The sequence below is a fragment of the Oratosquilla oratoria genome, chromosome 25, assembly GCF_046742065.1.
Source record: "Oratosquilla oratoria isolate Oo_2021 chromosome 25, ASM4674206v1, whole genome shotgun sequence".
NCBI lineage: Eukaryota > Metazoa > Arthropoda > Malacostraca > Stomatopoda > Squillidae > Oratosquilla > Oratosquilla oratoria.
In genome coordinates this window covers 21,983,146-22,005,842 of record NC_134801.1, presented here as the reverse complement: position 1 = coordinate 22,005,842, position 22,697 = coordinate 21,983,146, and the positions used below count along the sequence as shown (strand labels likewise).

The following is a 22,697-nucleotide window of genomic DNA, read 5'->3' as shown; positions in this document are numbered from 1 at the left end:
CAATTCAATCTGTCTATTTCTTCCATCCGGCATCGTTTGGTACCCAAAAGAGGACTAAAGACACCCCAGCGGACCAGAGGCACGCAACATTCCTATGTGTTGATCAAGTTGAAGCGGGTGGGAAGGGAGGAAGACAGGGGTATGAATCCGAGTTTTATTCTTGACTAGTTTCGCTAAGAGCTACAAGGATTTCTCCTTTGTCATCTGTGTGACCACTTCTGAGAGACTGTATTGTCCCTCAAGGAGAGAAGCGCTGGTGAAGTGTCTGTGACAATACAGTACGATGATGTCTTGCTTCACACCAAAGCAAGTCATCTGTGTAAGACCGGCCATACACGTGCAGTTTAAACTGACAGTTACAACTGTTCAGTTATAACTGTCAGTTGAAACTGCACATGTGTGATCTCAGTATCACTGAGATACCCACACACGTGCAGTTTCAACTGACAGTTATAACTGAACAGTTGTAACTGTCAGTTTAAACTGCACGTGTGTGGCCGACCTACAGACATAAATAAGAAAGTCATGAAGATTTACATCATTTGTTCGACGTTGACTGGTAATTACTGATTTTATATAGTTACATGGGTCTCCCTGGCCAAATGGTTTCGAGCGCCACTACCTGCGACGGAGGTCGAGGTGATGGTGGTTCGAACCCTACCGCGAGCGAGTTGGACCATGGGCATGGTTCATTACATCCCAAGCTACAAAGTCCTCTGTAAGGGGCACCGCACTATCACATGGTGGTGGTGAACTAAGATGAGCTTTAGCTGTGAAAGGAATACAATACTGGGTGTTCGTGATGACTTTTGAACCCATGGAGAACAATAGAGCCTGACACAGTTTAACGAAAGAAACGTTAATTTCCGTTTCAGTGAATACAAAAGTTTGCTTTTACATGCATTGATTATATACTGCATATATAGAAGAGTTATTGATGTGTAAACTGTTATAATATCACAATTGTTCGTCACGGGGTTAAACTTTCGAAAGTCAAGCGACATTAAGTTTGTAATGCTAAGCGCCACAGAGTCGCCTTTTGTATTTCATTTGTTTATTTATTTGTTTGTTTATTTGCTTATTAACTTGTCTATTTTTCACCTCGACTGTTGTCTGAATTTGGCATGATTGCATGATTCCATTGAAATGAATTTATTTAAAAATCTTAAAAGATAAATGTTTTGGCTAGTCAATCTTACAACGATTTTTTTTTTTAATAAAAAATGGGAGAAATGTTACAAAAAGGACTTCTAGTAAATTTACGCATTTCTCAAGACGTATTACGGAACAGTATGCCACTTTGAGAAGTTTGTAGCAGTGACAGATGCTGAATAATTGTATGATACATTACTACGCGAAACATAATTGTATTCTACAGTATTAACAGCTTTAACAAGTGTGGTGGGGGAATGGTGGGGTGATCTAATAGAGGTGTTCGATTGGATCAAAGGCTTTAACAAGGGTGATGCAAACAAGGTCATCATATTAAAACAACAGGGCAGGACTCGCAGTAATGCTTATAAACTGGACAAATTTAGATTTAAAAAGGAAATAGGCAAGAATTGGTTTACTAATAGGGTGGTCGACGAATGGAATAAACTTAGTAACCATGTAGTAAGCGCTGAAACTATCAGTTGTTTTAAGAAACGATTAGATAACTTTATGGATGGGGATGACAGGTGGTGATGGATACGGAGCTGCCTAGTGTAGGTCTTATGGTCTCTTGCAGTCTCCTTCATTCTTATGTTCGTATGAGACGGCGCTGTATAAAACAGAACTTATTTTTTTCTTCACATCTAAATAAGGTTAATTTCTGACCTTATCGAAGCGTTGAATATACATGGGCACATTTATGGTAAAGATACAGTGAATTTTTGTAGAAAAAAGAAAATTAAATATATAGATTATAAGAAACATTCCCCACATTCTGTCAACAGCAGGAATTATAACGGATGCCAGCGTATTGGCCTAAGATTCTAAATAAGGTTAATTTCTGACCTTGTCTAAGCGTTGAATATACATGGGCACATTTATGGTAAAGATACAATGAATTTTGGTAGAAAAAAAAAGTTAAATATATAGATTATAAGGAACATTCCCCACATTATGTCGACAGCAGGAATTATAACGGATGCCAGCGTATTGGCCTGAGATTCTAAATAAGGTTAATTTCTGACCTTGTCTAAGCGTTGAATATACATGGGCACATTTATGGTAAAGATACAATGAATTTTGGTAGAAAAAAAAGAAAGTTAAATATATAGGTTGCAAGGAACATTCCCCACATTCTGTCGACAGCAAGAATTATAACGGATGCCAGCGTATTGGTCTGAGATTCTTGTGACGTAAGGGAAGGGAGCTGAGCCAAATCGACCCCAGAGCAGGTGGACACAATATAGGTTGCGTCCATGCAGACTGACTGCATTCGGGAACGCAAAACACACTTACCACCAATTTCACAGACACTACGCACGGTCTCTCTCCTCTTCCTCCTCCTCCTCCTCCTCCTCCTCCTCCTCCTTCTCCTCCATCTTCTCCTTCGTCTCCTCTTCCTCCTCCTCCTCTTCCTCCAACAGGAATAAGAGTTAGGTCGCGTGCGAGTTTGAGCGAGTTGGACGTGTTCTCCGTCACGAGATGGGCAATTCTTGGCACCAGGAGGCTTAGGCGGACATACACTGGAAGAGGCACTGAGGGCCTCTCTTCCACGTTTCTCTACTCCTGGCAAACGTTTGCTACCAGCAAGTAGAATTCATTCAAAGTGGTTTTCCAGTTAAGTTTCCATAATATAACCAGGAATTTTTCCATAAGTAGGGCCAATGAAGAATTCTTTCTAATAATAGAAATGGTTCGCCGTTCCCGGCGAATGGTTTTAGAATTATGGCCCTGCGAGTTTTTGCTTTTGCCTTGAGACCTCTCCTGTCGAGGGACACACGATAAAACATATGTAAAGTGCAGGATTGACAGCACACGGGCACGACCACAACATAAATAGGGTGGAGGTGATCGGTTTCCTCCGTAACTCTAGTCCCATAGATACTGCGGGGTAGCCAACACCGTCAGCACTACCACTACAAACAACAACAACAACAACAACACTCGTTTAATTGGACAAAAAAAAATACCTCTCCTCTTCACTCTTTATCATTACAATTAAAAATAAATAGATCTTCTTTCTTTCTTTCGCCCTCTCGTCCCTCCTGACATCCTCCACGCCACTCCTAAACTCCAACTTCCCCTTCCCCTTCAGCTTAAGCCCCAGTCACACCAAGCCTACGACCTGTTTCCGACCACCTTCGACCGAAAATCAAGCTTGGGTTTTATTTAACTGAGCTGAGGATGTCCTGGAACTGAGTGAGACGAATTAAGGTTCCCAAGAAATCCTAACGGTTGACCACTCCGACGTCTTTGCCATCTTTCCTTCCTCTCTCTCTCTCTCTCTCTCTCCCTCCACTCTCTCCACTCTCTCTTTTTCTCTCCCTTTCCCTCCCCCCTCTCTCTTTCTCTCTCTCTCTCCTTTCCCCCACTCTCTCTCCCTCCCTCCCTCCCCACTCTCTCTATCCCTCTCTCCTTACTTGTTTTCTTTTTCCCTTCTTCCCTATCTCCTTAACTTCCTTCTTTTCTTCCATCCTCTCTTCCTCTCTTCCTAATTCCCTCATTCCCTCCTCCTTCCCCTTCTCCCTCTCCCTCCCTTCCTTCCTCCCTCCCTTCCTCCCTCCCTTTTTTTTTTCCTTCGCTCGTTCCTCGTTTTCTTTTCTCCTCCTCCTCTCTACGTCTCATCCTTGTTGTCTTCCTTCCTTCCTTTCATTTCTCCCATATCCTTTCAATTTTTACCTCATTTCCTCCTCCCCTTCCTCCTTCCTTCCTCCCTTCTTCTCTCCTCCCTCCTCCCCTCCTCTCCCGCTGCCTCGCTAAAGGACTTGTCTGATAAGAAAAAAGGTGTTATGAAATTGAGTGTCCCAACTGAACTTTTTTTTTTTTTTTTCTCTCTCAAAATGCGCGTCAGTTGTAACAAGGATATTACACAATGCTCACCACATTTGTTGTGTGTGTGTGTGTGTGTGTTTGTATTTCTGTGTATGTGTGTGTGTGTGTGTTTGTTTTTCTGTGTATGTGTGTGTGTGCATATGCCTACACCCTTCTCCTTCTTCTCCTTCCGCTTCTCCTCCCGTTTCTCTTCCTGTTCCTCCTTTCCCTTCTCCTTCCCCTTTCTCCTTCCCTTTTCGTTCTCCTTCTCTTTTCGTTCTTCTCTTTCTCCTTCATTTCCGTCTCCTCTTCCCTCCTCTTCCCTCCTCCTCCTCCTCCTCCTCCTCCTCCCTCCTTTTGGATTACATTTCCTGAGCATTTCATTGAATAATCAGTCACTGGCGCGTGGTCTGTTCACGAATGTTTAGTGTGGTAGTCGACAAAGTCCTGGCGGCCGCTTCTTGTCACACGGAGCTGAAAAACTATATCAGCTAAAGGAAGTGTTTCACCCTCTCACTATCTACCGTATCTTATCTTATCGTGACTGGCGCCATTCCCGACTCGCTCTCTTCCTCTCTCTCTCTCTCTCTCTCTCTTTCTCCCTCCCTCTCTTTCTCTCTCTCTCTCCTCCCTCCCCGCCACTCTCTCCCTCTCTTTCTCCCTCTCACTCTCTCCTTCTCCCTCCCCGCCACTCTCTCCCTCTCCCACTCTTTCTCCCTCTCCCTCTCTCTCTCTCCACTCTGTCTCTCTCCTTCTCCCTTTCTCTCTCTCCCCCTCTCTCTCTCCCTCTATCTACGAGTTTCTATATCATTCTGCCGCATACTGTACTCTCACATTTTTAGAGTTGTCCTCCTCCTCCTCCTCCTCCTCCTCCTCTTACTTCACACTCCTCTTACTCCTCCTCTTCCTCCTCCTTTTACTCCTCCTCCTCCTCCACCTCTTCCTCCTCCTCCTCTTCCTCCTCCTCTTACTCCTCTTAGGCTTCCTCCTCCTCTTCCTCTTACTCCTCCTCCTCCTCACCCTCACTTTCCCAGTTTCCTCCCCGGCCCCATTATTTACTTTTTTTTTTTTTTTTTTTTTGAACGAGTTGGGGGGTGCGGTTGATGTATTCCCGTAGATGAAGAAAAAAAAAATAAAACATTTTAATTTGGCTCTGTGGTGGTGGTGAGAGGGTACAACATTAGCGCAGCTCTCCTGTCGGTGTTCAACACACAAAAATAAAACTTTACACCACCATTAGCGTTAACACACTGAGACCACCACCATAATTATCACCACTATTTACAATATGACGGGCATCAGGAACACCGCCAGAGTACATATACCGCTACCACCAACACCACTGCTACTACTACTACCACCACCACCACCTCTACCTCTTATCACCACTACCACCATCACTACTACTACTACTACTACTACTACCACCACCACTACTACTGCTATTACTACTACCACCATCACCACCACTACAACCACCACCATCACTACTACCACCACCACAACTACCACCACTACCACCAACACTACTCCCACCACCACAACAACCACCACCACCACTACTACCACCGCCACTACAACCACCATCACCACCACCACCACCACCACCAACACTACTCCCACCACCACAACAACCACCACCACCACTACTACCACCGCCACTACAACCACCATCACCACCACCACCACTACAACCACCACCATCAATACTACCACCACCACAACTACCACCACTACCACCACCACCACCACTACTACCACCACAACCACCACCACTACTACCACCACCACTACTACCACCACAACCACCACCACCACTACTACCACCACAACCACCACCGCCACTACTACCACCACCACTACAACTACCACCACAACCACCACAACTACCACCACAACCACCACAACCACCACCACTACCACCACCACTACCACCACAACCACCACCACTACTACCACCACCACAACTACCACCACAACCACCACCACCACTACTACCACCACCACTACTACCACCACCACCACTACTACCACCACCACAACCACCACCACAACCCACCACCACCACTACTACCACCACCACAACTACCACCACCACAACCACCACCACCACTACCACCACCTCTATTACCAACACCACTACAACCACCACCACTACTATCACCACTACTACTACCACCACAACCACCACCATCAGTACTACCACCACAACTACTGCCACCAATACCACCACATTCACCACCACTACTACCACAACTACCACCACTACTAACACCACCACTACTACCACCACCACAACTACCACCACCACTACCACCACCACTATTACCAACACCACTACAACCACCACCACTACTATCACCACCACTACCACCACTACTACTACCACCACAACCACCACCATCAGTACTACCACCACAACTACTGCCACCAATACCACCACATTCACCACCACTACTACCACAACTACCACCACTACTAACACCACCACTACTACCACCACCACTACTACCACCACCACTACCACCACCACAACCACCACCATCAGTACTACCACCACAACTACTGCCACCAAAACCACCAAATTCACCACCACTACTACCACAACTACCACCACTACTACCACCACAACAACCACCACCACCACTACTACCATTCATTTCACATTGACTAACACCATTTTCGGTACCTGGGACACCATTTCCACCACCGCCGCCACCACTATTGGCGTTATACCCATCGGCGGCAGTGCAACAGTCGCCCGTTTGCATCGGGATGATAGAAAATGAAGTTGGACACAAAGGCGGCTTTGATGTGCCACAGAAAACGCGTTGTAAGCCTGTTGTTATAGGAGGGAAGGGGGGAGACTTTGGTATTTTGGATGTTCGTGTGCCCAGCGTTTAGAGTGCAAATGGTTCGCTCTTCGCATTGGAAAGGTAGACCAGGAGACCTTTTCGTCCGTAATGGACACTGTGACGAATAAATGGTCTATCACACTGGGCTGTTTTCCCTCCCAACATACTACCTCCGACCTAGAACTCTCTAACAGCATTTCATCAGTATGTCTAACAGTCATGTAGGTTTACAATCTCCTAGTTCATAATTCAGCTTTATTGTATATGACGGAAAGATGATTTGATATTTGGAGATTTGAAAAATAGAATATTGCAACCTAAGTCGTTTTTAATCGAACTCTTAATTGTCGGCGCTGGTCCTGAAGCCCGTGGAAGCCCAGTGTGATAACCTTGGAAGCCCTCTGGCAAGAAGAAGAATAGGAAAAATATATTTTTTTTTATTTATTTATTTTCATTTTATTTATTTGTTTTGTTTTATTTTTATTTTATTTTTATTTTATTTCTTTTTATTTTATTTACTTTATTTTATTTTATTATTATTATCTTATTCATTTATTTGTTTATTTATTTATTTATTTGTTTTTTTCTATTTTTCTATTTTTTCATCTAGAAAGGCTGTAACCCGTTTGTAACTGAGGGGGGACAAATAGCTTGTCGGTGGCCAGAACGAAAGGAAAGCCGCCAGCCAATTGTATGAAAAATAGATTGACGCAGCCCGAATGGATTTCTCCCCGTCTTCTCCATTTCTGCATGAGGGGACGGAGGGGGGGGGTCGCCGATTTAATGAAGCGGCCTTGTTGCGGATGTGCTGTGTCTTGCGACACTGCTTCTGACTCAGGGCGGTGGGCGAGATGCAGGGATGACCCGTCATCCAAGAGGAGCCAAGATAAGAGGGAGGGAAAGGGGTGGATGAGAGTGGAGTATGTGGGGATGGAATGTGTGGGAGTGGATTTTATGTCTTTGTTTTTTGGCTACCTCCCTTGTAAGGGGAAAAGCCTTTGGTATATGTATGTTTATATATATATATATATATATATATATATATATATATATATATATATATATTTATTGAGAGAGAGATTGTGACAGGTTTGAAGAATGTGGAAGAGAAAGACACGGGTCTAAGTAAGACTTGAGTTTATTCCTGACCGGTTTCGCTTCTGAAGAAGAAGCTGTAAGCGCAACCGGTTAGAAATAAACTCGGCCTTAGACCCGTGTCTTTCTCTTCCACCTTCCATATATATATATATATATATATATATATATATATATATATATATATATATATATATCAATTGTATTTTATTTAATATTATTTCTGAAGTTGGTTATAATTCACCACAGTATGCCATGGTGAATGACTATTGAGCTATTGGATAACATCCTAAACATATGCTGGGTTAAAACAAAGTCAATCTGGGTTTAACTATGAGAGAGGAAAAGAGGATGTGATGAAGTCAACTTAGTCCTGTCAACCGCGATCAGATGAAAACAAGTTGGATTTTGTAGATCGGAGGTTCTTATCCAGGGAGTTTAGGGCAATCTATTCCACTCCATTCCCCCCTTTATGAATTCTTATTATTCGTAAGGCTCCCCTTCATTTTTCTTCCAGATTCCACTCCGCAAAATATACAAAATAATAATAATAATTATAATTAATTAGAATGGAAATTGAAAATAATTATCTCTCCTGTGGTAAGGGAAAAAGAATACTGCCACCGAGTGTTCCCACTTGAGTCGTAAAAGGTGAAAAAACGGGACGGGGATGGGACTAGGCATCCTATTCTCTATAGCCCCAAAGGGGACATTCCTTAAAAAAAAGCAAAAGCATGAGAGGGTATAGGAGTTTTCCAACCAGAACTTTAAAGTTCGGGTCTTTTAATGTGCGTAGATGTGATATAGATGAGACTAAAAGGGAAGAAATAAACAGTATGTTTGTAAGAAGAAAGATGGATGTGTTGGCATTGAGTGAAACGAAGTTGAAAGGGAGGGCTAAGTTTGAGTTTGGGAGTGTGGTTGGGAGGATGTCAGGAGTGAAGAGAGAACGAGGGAAAGAAGGGGTGGCTATACTAGTGAGGAGGTAGGTAAGCGTGTGGTGGAGTGGAAGGTTTCTTCAAGGTTGATATGGACGAAGGTGAATTGCCAGTGAATATGTGCCTGGTAGTGAGAAGAGTAGAGGACAGGAAGGCTTTTTGGATAAATTTAAACGAGTGCATAGAGAGGTTATGGAAAAATGTCAATGTAATGGTAATGGAAGACCTTAATGCTAGGGTAGGAGACGAACCAATAGACTGAGTGATTGGGAAGTGTAGGGTTCCAGGAAAACGTAATGGATAAATGATGATGGTGCATAAGTAAACATGGGAGGGGATGATGGGTGGAAGGGTGGTAGATTGGGCTTTGATGGACTATATAGTGGTAACCAGGGAAGAGTTGGAAGATTTTTGGATGTACATTTACTAAGGGGAGAGAATGGGGGAATATCATAATTTTTGGTGGAAGGTAAGTTAAGAGTGTAGGATATATGGAGAAAGGAAAATGACTGAAGTTAGGGAGGTGCTTAAAGTAAACTGCTTAAATGAGAAAGAAAAGGAAAAGGAGTACAAGAAGAAGCAAAGAGAAGACTGGGAGTGAAGGATAGAGTAGAACTAGAAGAGGAGGAGGAATGGGGATGTTTCAAGGAGGGAGTCACAAGGTGTGTATAGATGTGTGGAACAAGGAGGACGGGAGGAAATAGAAGGAAGGGTGGTGAGTGGTGGTATGATGAAGCAAAGAAGGTTGTAGAAGAGAAGAAACGAGCATTCACAGATTGGTTACAAAGTAGGAGAGAATCATATGAGAGTTACAAAGGAAAGAGAAGTAAAGCATAAGATAAAGGAGCCAAAGAGGAGAGGAGTTGTGAAAGGGGGTAAGAATATGACAATGTTTTGGAAGGAAATTAAGAGAGGAAGGGGGGAGGGATCAACTAGAGAAGAAAGGGTAAAAGGTGCAGATGGAAAGATGATCTTGGAAGAGATGGCAGTAGGAGGAAGATTGGCAGAGTATTTTAGGAAGTTGCTAGATGTGAAGGAGGATAGGGAGGGAAAGGTAGTTGCAGTGGGAAGCGCTAAGAAAATGACAGTGATGAAAGAGGAAGATGGAGGAGAAATAAGGAGAGATGAGGTGAAAGGAGTTATTAAAATGATGAGAGCAGGTAAGGTTCCTGAGTAGGATGGGTGTAATGCGGAGTGTCTAAAATAGGGAGGTACAGTGATGGTGGAGTGGCTGGTGAGGTTGTTTAATGCTTGTCTAAAAGAGGGTAGAGTGCCGGAGGACTGGGTGAGTGCCTGTATATTTCCGCTTTACAAGGGAAAAGGGGACAAGTGTGAGTGTAGTATTTTCAGAGGGATCAATTTGTTGAGTGCAGTTGGGGAAGCCTATGGCATGGTTTTGATTGATAGGATTAGGAGAGGGAGGAATTGGTGAGGAACAGTGTGGATTTAGGACAGGTGGGGGTTGCGTGGTGTTTATTGTTTTACTTAAAAATGATTGTCTAGTAAAAGAAGGTCTTGTTATTGTTAAAGTCTCCAGTAATACACGACCTTCCCTATTGTTGGGCAAGTAATCTCCAATAAAAATATTCTGAACTACTCTTCAGCAAAGATTGTCGAGTTACAGATGTTCTTCGTAATTGTTCAGCAAGGAGTCTCCAGTAACTAATGTTTATTGTTTTTCTCATTCCTTAGCCGCGGCACTCAGCCAAGCTCCTGGGCGTCCTGCGTCAGATGCCTCAGCGGTCAGGGCCCGACGTCTTCTTCTCTTTTCCTGGCAAGAAGGGATCTGTAAGTACAATGATGTTCAGGTGTTGTGTTCGTGTAGTTGCCACTTTGTGCTCTGTATATGTAAACAACTGAATGCATGTGCACTTACGTGCACGCACACACACACACGCACACACACACACACACACACACACACACACACACACAGAAATACAAGAGGACACGGAAAGAAAATCAAGAAAGACAGCTATAGAAGAGATCTGAAAAAGAACAGCTTTCCTCACAGAATAATAGACATTTGGAACAAGTTAGATGAGACAGTGGTGTGTGCAAAAACAATACATGAATTTAAAAACAGTTTAGATAAAATTAGATATGAAGACGGGACACCTCGAGCATAGCTCCCCTTCCCGTAAAATACAACTAGGTAAATACACACACACACACACACACACACACACACACACACACACACACACACACACACACACTCGATTTCTGGATATCTCAACCTCTCCCACTCCCGATTTCTCCCCTATTCATCTCATTCACTCAACCCCCTCTGGCATACACACACGCACACACACACACACACACACACACACACACACACACACACACACACACACACACACACACTCACTCGATTTCTGGATATTTCAACCTCTCCCACTCCCGATTTCTACTCATCTCATTCACTCAACCCCCTCTGGCATACACACGCGCACACACACACACACACACACACACACACACACACACACACACACACACACACACACGGCTCAACGGTGCGATGGTACCGTGCTCAACCGCTAATTTAGTGGTCCGAGTCCGAATCCAGCCCATCTCTGGTGGGGAAGGAGTTCGGCGTGTATGTACAGTATAAGGACAGCATTACACATAGGTCGGCCATATAAGAGCTCTGAGCTCTTATTGGGAAAGGTAATAGCTGTCAGTCACAAGTCCAACACATGATTCCAAACCGTAGTGAATCACACACACACACACACACACACACACACACACACACACACACACTCACACACACACACACAATTACACTCACACTTAAACTCCCATAAATACACAAAGCCGAATGTGGCGTTAGATGTATTTCATGTATGTATATGTACGTAATGTGTTTATGTAAACATATGTAAAGTCTTAAGCTCACCCAAGACCACGTGCGTCTAGTCTTAGCTCACTTTGCGTCCCCCTCCCCCCTCCCACAGTATATGTTTAGCAACTTTTGCAATATTTTACCGCCTCCGCCTCCCTACTTTCTTCATTTATAACGCTAATGGTCTTGACTGTGGCCCTTGCAGGCTCTCGTGTTGCCCCCGCTGGCCCGGTGGCCCTACGAGAACGGATGGACCTTTACCACATGGTTCCGATTGGACCCAATCAATTCAGTCAACATAGAGCGAGAGAAACCCTACCTCTACTGGTGAGTACTTTTCTTATTGTTATTACAAGCGCCGGCTTCGCCGACATGGCCTCGCCATGGGCGTTTGGCCTGTGGCGCTGCTCGATTCCAATCAATCGTCTCCGTTGTCGTGACGTCAGCGTTCTCGGCCAATCAGTCGTCTCCGTTGCCGTAACGTCACCACTCTCGGCCAATCAAGTTCTCGTGGACTGTTACCAAATCACCGTCACCGGTTAGATCATTTTGCCAAAAACAGGCATATTATTTTTTTTATTCATTAGTTATTAAGGGGGCCACCATGGTAATTTTCTATTTATTTATTAAGGGGGGGCACCATGGCTCGGTTGGTACCGAACGCGTCAGGTAACCGCGTGGGGATTTAGGGATGTGTTCGAACCCTGGCTGCGGCGTAATGTTAGGAAGGGCATTCACTCTTGAATAATGCCCTCCGACCGCTGCGCACCTCGGACCTGAGGTGACTCAGTGACGTCACTGTGTGTGTGTGATGCATCAGCTTCCTCTGGGCCGGGTACCGTCACTGATGTGGCTGTAGCGTGGACACCGTCTCTCCTGCGTTCGAACGGTTCCGGACCATTTGCAAGGTTGAGGTACCAGCGCCGCAAACTGCGAAAAAAGCCTCAACTCTCTTGGGGAATACACTGGTCATATCCATCATGTCACCCGTATCCCAAAACATTCGTTCAGGAGTGTGAGTGGTTTAAACGAAGTATTTTGGAAATGATGGCTTCATGGCTCCGGTGGTTGGGTCTCGTCAAATTTGTCAACATAGAACGAGGGAGTTTTGGTGCCTATTAAATTTTGCCAGTTGTCTTCTGAAAGGTTTGTTCAAACGCGTGTATAAATGAATGGCACGAACGAAGTTTTTTGGAAAATAGTGAAGGGTGTTTTGATCAGTCGGAAGATCACTTGGGCGAGATGACATAATTGACTGATTTCTGTGTCATGGAGCCAAGAGGATCCTCTTGGGCCGAATAAAACTGTCTGGTACTAACTAGAACAAAATATGTAAGGTACATCACCATGTAAAAAGAATTAGCATAACTGGGAATTCCGTTCTCTAAAACTGATTTTCATCATCGTCTTCTGAATGTGGTTTATCTGTTCCCATTATTGACGCACAACAAAAATGTTCACGAGGAAAAATATCACTGTCGCATTTTTTGTGTGCGTGTGTGCGCTTGCGTTTGTGTGTCTGTGTCTGTGTGATTCATCATGGTTTTGGATCACGTGTTGGAAATATGATCAACACCTATTACCCTCACGAATGAGAGCTCAGAGCTCGTATATGACCCGATCTATGGGTGTATGTACATGTGTGTGTGCTTGGGTGTATGTACATGTGTGTGTGTGTGAGTGTGTGAGTGTATCACCATGATTTTTAATCACGTGCTGGACATGTGATTTATGGGTCCTCCAGTCCCGGATGAGACCTTAGACCTTGTATTGTCCGATCTATGGGTAATGCTGCGTGGGTGTGTGTTTGCGTGGATGGGTGTGTTTGTGTGTGAGTGAGTGAGTGTGCGTGCGTGCATCTGCATGTATTTCCTTAATTGTAGTATACAGGAAGGTAGCTACACATATGATGCTGTGTCTCTTATTCTCCATTTAACATACACTGTATGCAGTATCTTAATTTGTACTTTCCCGTTTCCTAGGATATGCAAGGAATTGACTCGTTTGTATGGATAACGTTTCTCTCTGTCTCTCTCTTCTCTCTCTCTCTCTCTCTCTCTCTCTCTCTCTCTCTCTCTCAATTCTTCAGACATGCGGCCTTGACAGACTTGTGACCTTGACCCTGACCTCGTGATGCCCTCCTATCCCAAATCAAGAGGTCTTTTTTGGTCACCTGTGACCCGCCCACTTGTGAGATCCGAACACTGCAGTCCTTTCAGTCTTGCAGTTTGTATGTGTGTGTGTGTGGGGGGGGGGTATGCCATCACTACATAGTCTTTTTCTTCTCCCATCTCCTCACCCATGTTGTGGAAGGCAGCCTTTATGTTTTCCGGCAGTCTGCAGAAGTCCCTTACAATCTGATGTTTTTCAGCTGTCTGGTTATTCCTCTCACACTGCCGGGTTAGGGCGTCGTTAGTTGCGGCGAAGGTCGAGGGGATGATGGTTCGAACCCTGCCACCGGCGAAGTTGAACCAAGGGCATTATGGTTCATTAAATTCCATGCGACAAAGTCCTCTGAGAGGGGCAATGTCCTAGCCTCTCATTATGGGGGTAGTTTGTGACGTTATATCACTTTTTTTTCTTCACTTCCCATTGCATAATTTAACGGCGGTCTTTATTAGCTAGTACCCATTTCCAGTACTTCGCATTTTCTGCCATTGTGAATTAATTTCTCACACTTGTTTTCGGACAAATACGGAATATACACTTTTTTACTATTATTATTATTATTATTATTTATTTTTGTATTTCCTTTTCTTTATTTTTTTATTTATTTATTCATTTATTTATTTATTTATTTATTTATTTATTGCGTCACAACTTACTGTCCTTTTCGTCTTTTCACTCTGTTTGATCTGCAGACATGTCCACGAAACCCGAAGGGATTTTCTCCCCGTCATCTCTATTTTCTATATCTATCGAGCAAGGAAGGGAGAAGGGAGGGGAGAGGGGGTGAGTGGAGAATAGTTGTGTATGGATGATGTTTTGACGTAGCCAGAAGGGGTTTCTTCTCCCTTTTCTCAAATTTCTGCACGAGGGGACGGAGAGTAGGAGTGGGGGGGGGTCGCCGTGTAAGAGAAGCGGCCCTGCTGTGGACGTGCTGTGCCTTGCTGCATTGCTTCTGACCCAGGGCAGTAGACGAGATGCAGGGATGACCCTTCATCCAAGAGGAGCTAAGATGAGAGGGAGGAAGGGGTGGTGGGTGGGAGTGGGTGCGTGCCTTGGGTGAATTGGCTACCCCCTTTATAAAGGGGAAGAAGTCCTTGGCTTGTACCTTCCATAACATTTACGTGGATAAGGGATTTCGTGTTTAACAATTTGTCTTGAATAACTTCTTACTTGGGGACCGAATAGCACCGAAAGAATTAACGGCGGTATTTGTAAAAAAAAAAAAAAAAAAAAAACTTTCCCTTCCAAGGATTTATATAAGGAAAGATTTTTTTTTTTTTTTTTTTTTTAAAGAATACTACCGTAAGATTCTTATGGTGGTATTCTTAAAAAATATTCATTCCATTCCAAGGATTTATATAATATTTATATAAGGAAAGAATTTTTTTAAGAATACTACCGTAAGATTCTTACGGTGGTATTCTTAAAAAATATTCTTTCCATTCCAAGGATTTATATAAGGAAAGAACTTTTTTAAGAATACCACCGTAAGTCGAGAGGCTGTCAAGGAAATAATCAAGGAAGGCTGTGGCAGGGTGCAGAGTACATGTTAAAGTGATCGTCATTCTATTTTGAATGGAGACGAGTTTTCAGTCATGAAAAATGCTGAGTGACTTGGTTTCGTTGATAAAAAGCACTTCAGGAACTACTACTGACCCTTTTGTGTGTGTGCGTATTATTTTTGACTTTGCCACTACTATTAAAAAAGGAAAAAGTCATTGGTGCATACAGTACATACAATACATATAGACATATACATACATATATGACTACTACTGACCCTTTTTGTGTGTGTGCGTGTTATTTTTTACTTTGCCACTACTAAAGAAGGAAAAAGTCGTTGGTGCATACAGTACATACAATACATATAGATACATATATGTATGCATATATTAATACATATATATAAATATAGATACATATATGTATGCATATATAATATAGATACATATATGTATGCATATATAAATACATATGCAAAGTAGACCACTTGGAAAAAGAAACTAACGAAGCAGAGCGCTTTCGTATATTACATCTTCAGTGCAAAAAGTCATATATAGGGAAAGGTTCGGACAGGGCACTGTGATGTATATATATAATAATTGTGTACAGTGGAAGGACAAATATCCAGTCGTCTTCTTGAAAATATGACTTTATAGTGTGTGTATTTTGCTGTATATCAGTCAGCTCACGATAGGTTTTCCTTTATTTTTTACTCTAGAATACAACATAAGAGCTATGCTTTTGGGATTTAATCTCAGGGTTTCTGTTCGTCAAATCTAGCTATTTCCCCCATGCTTGGCTGTGTTATTCCTTCGTCCAAATTATTCCACGAATCAGTATTTCTATGCGGAAAACTTTGCGAAATCCTTGGTGACTTAATTTCCCATTGTGGAAATATTCATCATTTGAGCGCTGAATCAATCTTCTTTTGTTTGCATTCAAAACACCGTTCGTGGGTGGATGATACTCTCTCTCTCTCTCTCTCTCTCTCTCTCTCTCTCTCTCTCTCCCTCCCCCCTTTTTTTCCCTTGAAGATATTTTGATACAAGCATATGTACATATATATATATATATATATATATATAATGTATGTATATATATATATATGTGTGTGTGTGTGTGTAAAGAAATCACAAAACACACGTGATGACCTATTTTTGCAGAAACCACCGGGAAATTGAAAAAAAAAACAGATACCGAACGTTTTCGTCTTTGAAAATGTCTTAATAGACGAAAACGTTCGGTATCTGTTTTTCAATTTCCCGATGGTTTCAGGAATTTTATATATATATATATCAGGCGCACGCGCACACATATATATGTACGATATGGATAAAGGCTCGCTTATTACGTAAACTCGATCTTATATATCGTGTGTAGTAAGCGCAGAGTTGCGCTCACTAGAAAGGAGTGGGAATGAGGGAAGTCGCTGATCCAAGGCACCTTGGGACTGGTGGTCTTCGTGAGGCACTCCTCAGACATCGAAGTGTTTGTAAGATTAGAAGTTTTTTTTTTTTTTTCTCTCTCTTTTTTTTAGATTAGCTATTAGTGTGGATTTGGTAATTTATTTATTTTATTTTTATTTATCTTATTTTATTTATTTATTTATTTATTCTTATTTATTTGGTGCCTGGTCACATACTGTGCAAGTGTATTATTAATTTCGTCCTTCAGCAATATATTGTCTTAACCCTTCGATGTATGAATAATGATAATAATAATGATCATCATCATGCTGATGATAATAATAATTACGGGTCCATGACTTTTCGTCGCCGTCTTTTCGTCGCCGGACTTTTCGTCGCCGACGTTTCGTCGCCGGACATTTCGTCGCCGCGACTTTTCGTCGCCGGACGTTTCGTCGCCGCGACATTTCGTCCCCGCGACTTTTCGTCGCCGGTCTTTTCGTCGCCGGACTTTTCGTCGCCCCAAGCATAAATTGTATGCAAAGATTGACAATATTTGAAATACAAAATAATTGAAATATAAAATTGGAAATATATGATTTAATGCCAAATTCAATACACTTCTTCTGATTGATAATAATCACATAATCCTATTATTTATTATTATTACATTGGTCGCCTAATATTATTGATAGTGAAAATTCTTACGGAATTATCTGAGAGGTATCTCACACAACATCGTGCCTTACTAAAGATCTTTACATTTCAACACGTATGGACTATTTACTAATAACTTACTAATTTTATAATAAATGATTTTACCCTTACACTTTAATGAATAGCTTCATAATTATGATTTCGTGTCAAATTATTACGGCACTGAGATGTATAGCTATTTGCCACACTCATATTATTGCATTGGGAGTAGGAATATAAGTACAAGTATGACATTAAATCATATATTTCCAAGTGTCAATCTTTGCATACAATTTATGCTTGGGGCGACGAAAAGTCCGGCGACGAAAAGACCGGCGACGAAAAGTCGCGGGGACGAAATGTCGCGGCGACGAAACGTCCGGCGACGAAAAGTCGCGGCGACGAAACGTCCGGCGACGAAAAGTCGGCGACGAAAAGTCCGGCGACGAAAAGACGGCGACGAAAAGTCGTGCACCCAATAATTACAATGATGAAAATTGCAGCCGGTGTAATATGGACTATGGACACTGAAATTGGAACCGGGGTCCATATTCTAACGCGGAAAATGGACCCCCCCCCACACACACACACTGAAATACACAACTCATTGTTATTATGTTGGGTCAGGTTAGGTTTAGTTAGGTTAGCTTAGCTAGGTTAGGTATTTTGATAAACAGAACTTATAGATAAATGTTGATGTGTTATGTGTTAATAAAAAAAAATCTAATATTTTGAGAGGAAGGAGTGTCCATTTTCTTATCTCACACCGGCAGCCATTGGCTTGAATCTTTGACCTTTTTGGCATAGGTTTCCCTCAAATGAATTAAATCTCCTGGCGACAGAGGAAGTGTCGGCGGTAGACGCCAAATAAGCAATGGTTTCGAATCCTACATGCGACTGTCATAAAAATCATTTGTATATATATATATATATATATATATATATATATATATATATGTGTGTGTGTGTATATATGTATATATATATAATGTGTATATATATATATATATATATATATATATATATATATATATATATGCAAAGTAGACCACTTGGAAGAAGAAACTAACGAAGCAGGGCGCTTTCGTATATTACATCCACTTCAAAAAATATTTTTTGCACTGGATGTAATATGCGAAAGTGCTCAACTTCGTTAGCTTCTTTTTCCAAGTTGTCTACTTTGCATAAGTGAACACACGTACCCGTGTTCTTAGTAGCATATAGATATATATATATGTGTGTGTGTGAGAGAGAGAGAGGGAGAGAGAAAATGAGTGTGTGAGTACGCGCATATTTGATTAGTGCTTCATGATTTGTACATCTTATTTTCTTTCTTTTTTGTGTGCATATCTCTATTTACGAGGACTTGAAACTCGCTTTTGTTTTGTCCATTAGACTCAATATCACAATAGGTTTTATACGTGAACTAAAGACTTTGTGATTTTTTCCTGTAATTAGAGCAGAAAGATTTTTTTTAATCCGGTTCGTTGGATGTTGGTTATCGATGTATTTACCCACCCTCCTGAAATGAGACCTACTGTGAGGAAAATTGAAAATCTCAGTAAGAAGATTAACCAGTGCCAAAATGCTGTCGTGTTTAACTCCGTGTGTATATATATGTATATATATATATATATATATGTATATATATATATATATTTTTTTTAATGTAAATAGCGTTCTCAGTCAAAGCTTGAGCTTATAATTTTTGATATATATATATATATATATATATATATATATTTTTTTTTTTTTTTTTTATGTAAATAGCGTTCTCAGTCAAAGCTTGAGCTTATAATTTTTGATTTTCTGACGTTCGCTTTTCAAGAATCAAGTTTTTGAATCAGTACCCATGGCAGTGGACAGGATGCAGGGATGACCCGTCATCCAGGAGGTGTCAAGATAGGAGGGTGGAGGAGAGTGGAATATATGGGAAATGAAATGGGTGGGAGTGAATTCTATGCCTTTTTCTTTTTTGGCTACCCCCCGTGTAAGGGGAAAAAAGCCTTTGGTATATGTATGTATGTGCATTGCGTTCAGAGAACATTTTAGACTTTGCCAGTAACTAGTACATTTTACTTTTGTCTCTATTCGTATAACAATTTTGGCAAGAAACGTGCCTGGCCGAGTTGGGATGTATTTTATTGTTGTCATTAGAGCAGCATTTCTTAACCAGGATTCCCCAGAACCCTAAGGTTCCGCAAAAGGTCCCTACGGGTTCCGCGAGAACAAGGAGATAAGCTAATGCACTTTTGATTTTTTATTTGATTTCATATACGTAGTATAATTAAACACGCACGACATATTCTTGGTTATTGTAAAAATGTAATATAGACATCCTATGACCTATTATTACGATGAAAATAAAATGTGAGAGATATGGTATATATATATATATATATTTTTTTTTTTTTCACAGGGGTTCCTTGAGACATGTAATTTATTTTAAAGGTTACGTGAGAGTAAAAAGGTTGAGAAACGCTGCATTAGAGTGATGTATCATTTTCATATTGTAGGTTTGGAGAAAACACGAGTTATATGTTGATAAGTTCTGGAACAAAGGTGTCGGGATAGGTGGTGCGATGTCCTGTTTCTCGCAAAGGACAGAAGAACATAAGAATGAAGGAGACTGCAAGAGACCATAAGGCCTACACTAGGCAGCTCAGTATCCATCACCACCTGTCATCCCCATCCATAAAGTTATCTAATCGTTTCTTAAAACAACTGATAGTTTCAGCGCTTACTACTTGGTTACTAAGTTTATTCCATTCGTCGGACCACCCTATTAGTAAACAAATTCTTGCCTATTTCCTTCTTAAATCTAAATTTGTCCAGTTTATAACCATTACTGCGAGTCCTGCCCTGTTGTTTTAATATGATGACCTTGTTTGTATCACCCTTGTTAAAGCCTTTAATCCACTTGAACACCTCTATTAGATCACCCCGCACTCTGCGTCTGAACTTGAAACACCATTGACCGCCTGTAGAGATGCAGCAACGGCGCTTTTGTGTTGATGGATGTCGCACTTTGTGTGTGTGATTCACCACGGTCTTAGATCACGTGTTGTACTCGTGATCAACAGCTATTTCCCTCCCGGAAGAGAGCTCATATATGACCGATCTATGGGTAATGCTGTGACCTTACACGCACGCACACACCCAACTCTCCGCCCTCGAGAGGTGTAGTAACGACTCGCAGCTCAGCGGTACTTAAAATTATTTCAGCCCTGGGCGGGATTCGAACCCGGACCACCGTAGTGTCGACCAAGAGCTCTACCGACTGAGCCATCGACTCGTGTGTGTGTGTGTGTGTGTGTGTGTGTGTGTGTGGTGTGTGTGTGAGAGAGAGAGAGAGAGAGGGTAAAGGGGTTATCACACTGGGCAATTTTTTCTCCCACATCTTACCGCCAACCTCCATTTGAATAACTAGAATATGACTTCATTTACAGAAATCTAGGCTTCTCTAAGAAGATTTCAACAGTGTGTTTAACCTTCGTACAAGTTCACAGTTTCTTAGCTCACCATTCAGCTTTGCTAGATGTAACGGAGAGATAATTTGATATTTAAAAATTTAAAAGATAGAATAGTAACCAAAGTCGTTTTTACTCAAACGAACTCGCAACTGTCGGCGCTGGTGAAGGCCATGGACGCCCAGTGTGATAGCCCCTTAACGCACATTCGACGTCTCAATTAGTGAACAACAGATGCCAAGCGAAATTACACGTTCTCAGTGTGGCGGGCGACAAAAACCCAAGCCCCGCCCACTTCTTGGGTACCAATCCAGGCCTCTGATCCAGGGTCAGTGGGCGTGGTTACATTGACTGGTTAGCATGTAGGTTTGATTATTATATAAAAATAGATGATAAATATGAAAATTAATATTTTTATATGGAGTGAGTCGAGGATGAGGGTGAAATACAAATTTTACAATAACATTGGCAGGGTACAAGACATCGGAATTCGCGGAAACAGATTACTCGGGAAAACTTAATCATAGAGAACGGAGGGATTGACGCGTCACTACAAGTACACATTACTTTAGTATACGTCGCTCGCTGTAATAGGTAGCTAGGCTTTGTGTAGAAAGGGATATAAACCATCACATGCTGTTGAAACTAGATTTGTTTTCACCCAAACTCTAGTATCTGGCAGTGGATTTTGAAGTTCTGGAAATGATACACCAGTGTTCCTATAGCTTCAGAGATAAGCGTTGGTACTTTCTTTTCCTTCAGATGTCTTTATACTCATCGTCTGAAAATATGATAGGAAGGATTTGCTTCACTCCCCTTCGATTGGAAGTTCGTATTTAGTTGTATTGCTACATCAGTATTCATTAGTTTGATGCCCCATCTCCAGCACTATAAGAGACTGGAGACTGGAACCGTCAATAGAGAGAGAGAGAGAGAGAAAGAAACGGATCGTTGGCAACCTTAATGAAGCTGCGTCGTACGTCGGGCGATCTTATTCACCAGAAGGATTAAGCTGGAACTGAAACTTATCTCGTAGACTTTGCTCTGGCTGAGGAGGCCAGGCGATTTATTTAACTTAGACTAGAGGATTATTATACTGAGGGGGACAAGAGATGCTGGGCGACGCAGGATCACCACACTGGTTAGTGTGGTTGACGGGAAAGGAATATCGTGGGTTTGAGCATCAGCTTCCTAATGAAAGGCTGGGTAGACGGGGGCGGGGTGGTAGACAGGTCCTGGGGAGCCCGGGTGGAACGGGGTGGGCGACGGTAGAGGTGGGTGATAAGGACCGGGCGCCGGGTGCTCTGGGTAGATGGCTTCTCCCTCGTAGGTCACTTCGGCCTGGAAGCCGTGATACGGGTCGGCCACGTAGGTGACCTTCTGGACCCGGCCGTCCGGGAGCGCCACCGTGTAGGATCCGCTCACGTGATCACCGTCCGAGGTCTCGGAGTGGCCGAAGTTGGCCCCTGAGTACTGGTCGGCCACGCCGTAGTCGAAGGCGTATGGTTTAGAGACCTGTGAGGGAGGAGGGAGAGAGATGGGGGTTAGTGCTGAGGAAGGGGTAGTGAAAAGAGGAAGACGGGACAGTGCATACTGAGAATCCGGAGTTTGTCCCTAACCATTGTTTGAGTAGTTCCAAAAAAAGGACCGTGTAGCGGCATGCTCAGATCGCGAAGTTCGTCGATAACAGTGCAGTGTTTGGTCCGTTTGCAGCAAACAAACAAACACAGGAAACCTGCGAGGCTTGGCAA

General features: G+C 42.4%; 1 protein-coding gene across 1 annotated transcript in view; it reads left to right on the top strand.

The window, feature by feature from the left end:
- Positions 1-22,697, top strand: part of LOC143039041 (neurobeachin-like) — a 668,097-nt gene that overhangs the window by 192,384 nt on the left and 453,016 nt on the right. The window contains exons 6-7 of the mRNA XM_076208892.1: positions 10,544-10,639; positions 11,908-12,029. Coding sequence (XP_076065007.1) covers positions 10,544-10,639; positions 11,908-12,029 — 218 coding nt within the window. The remainder of the gene's footprint in view (positions 1-10,543; positions 10,640-11,907; positions 12,030-22,697) is intronic.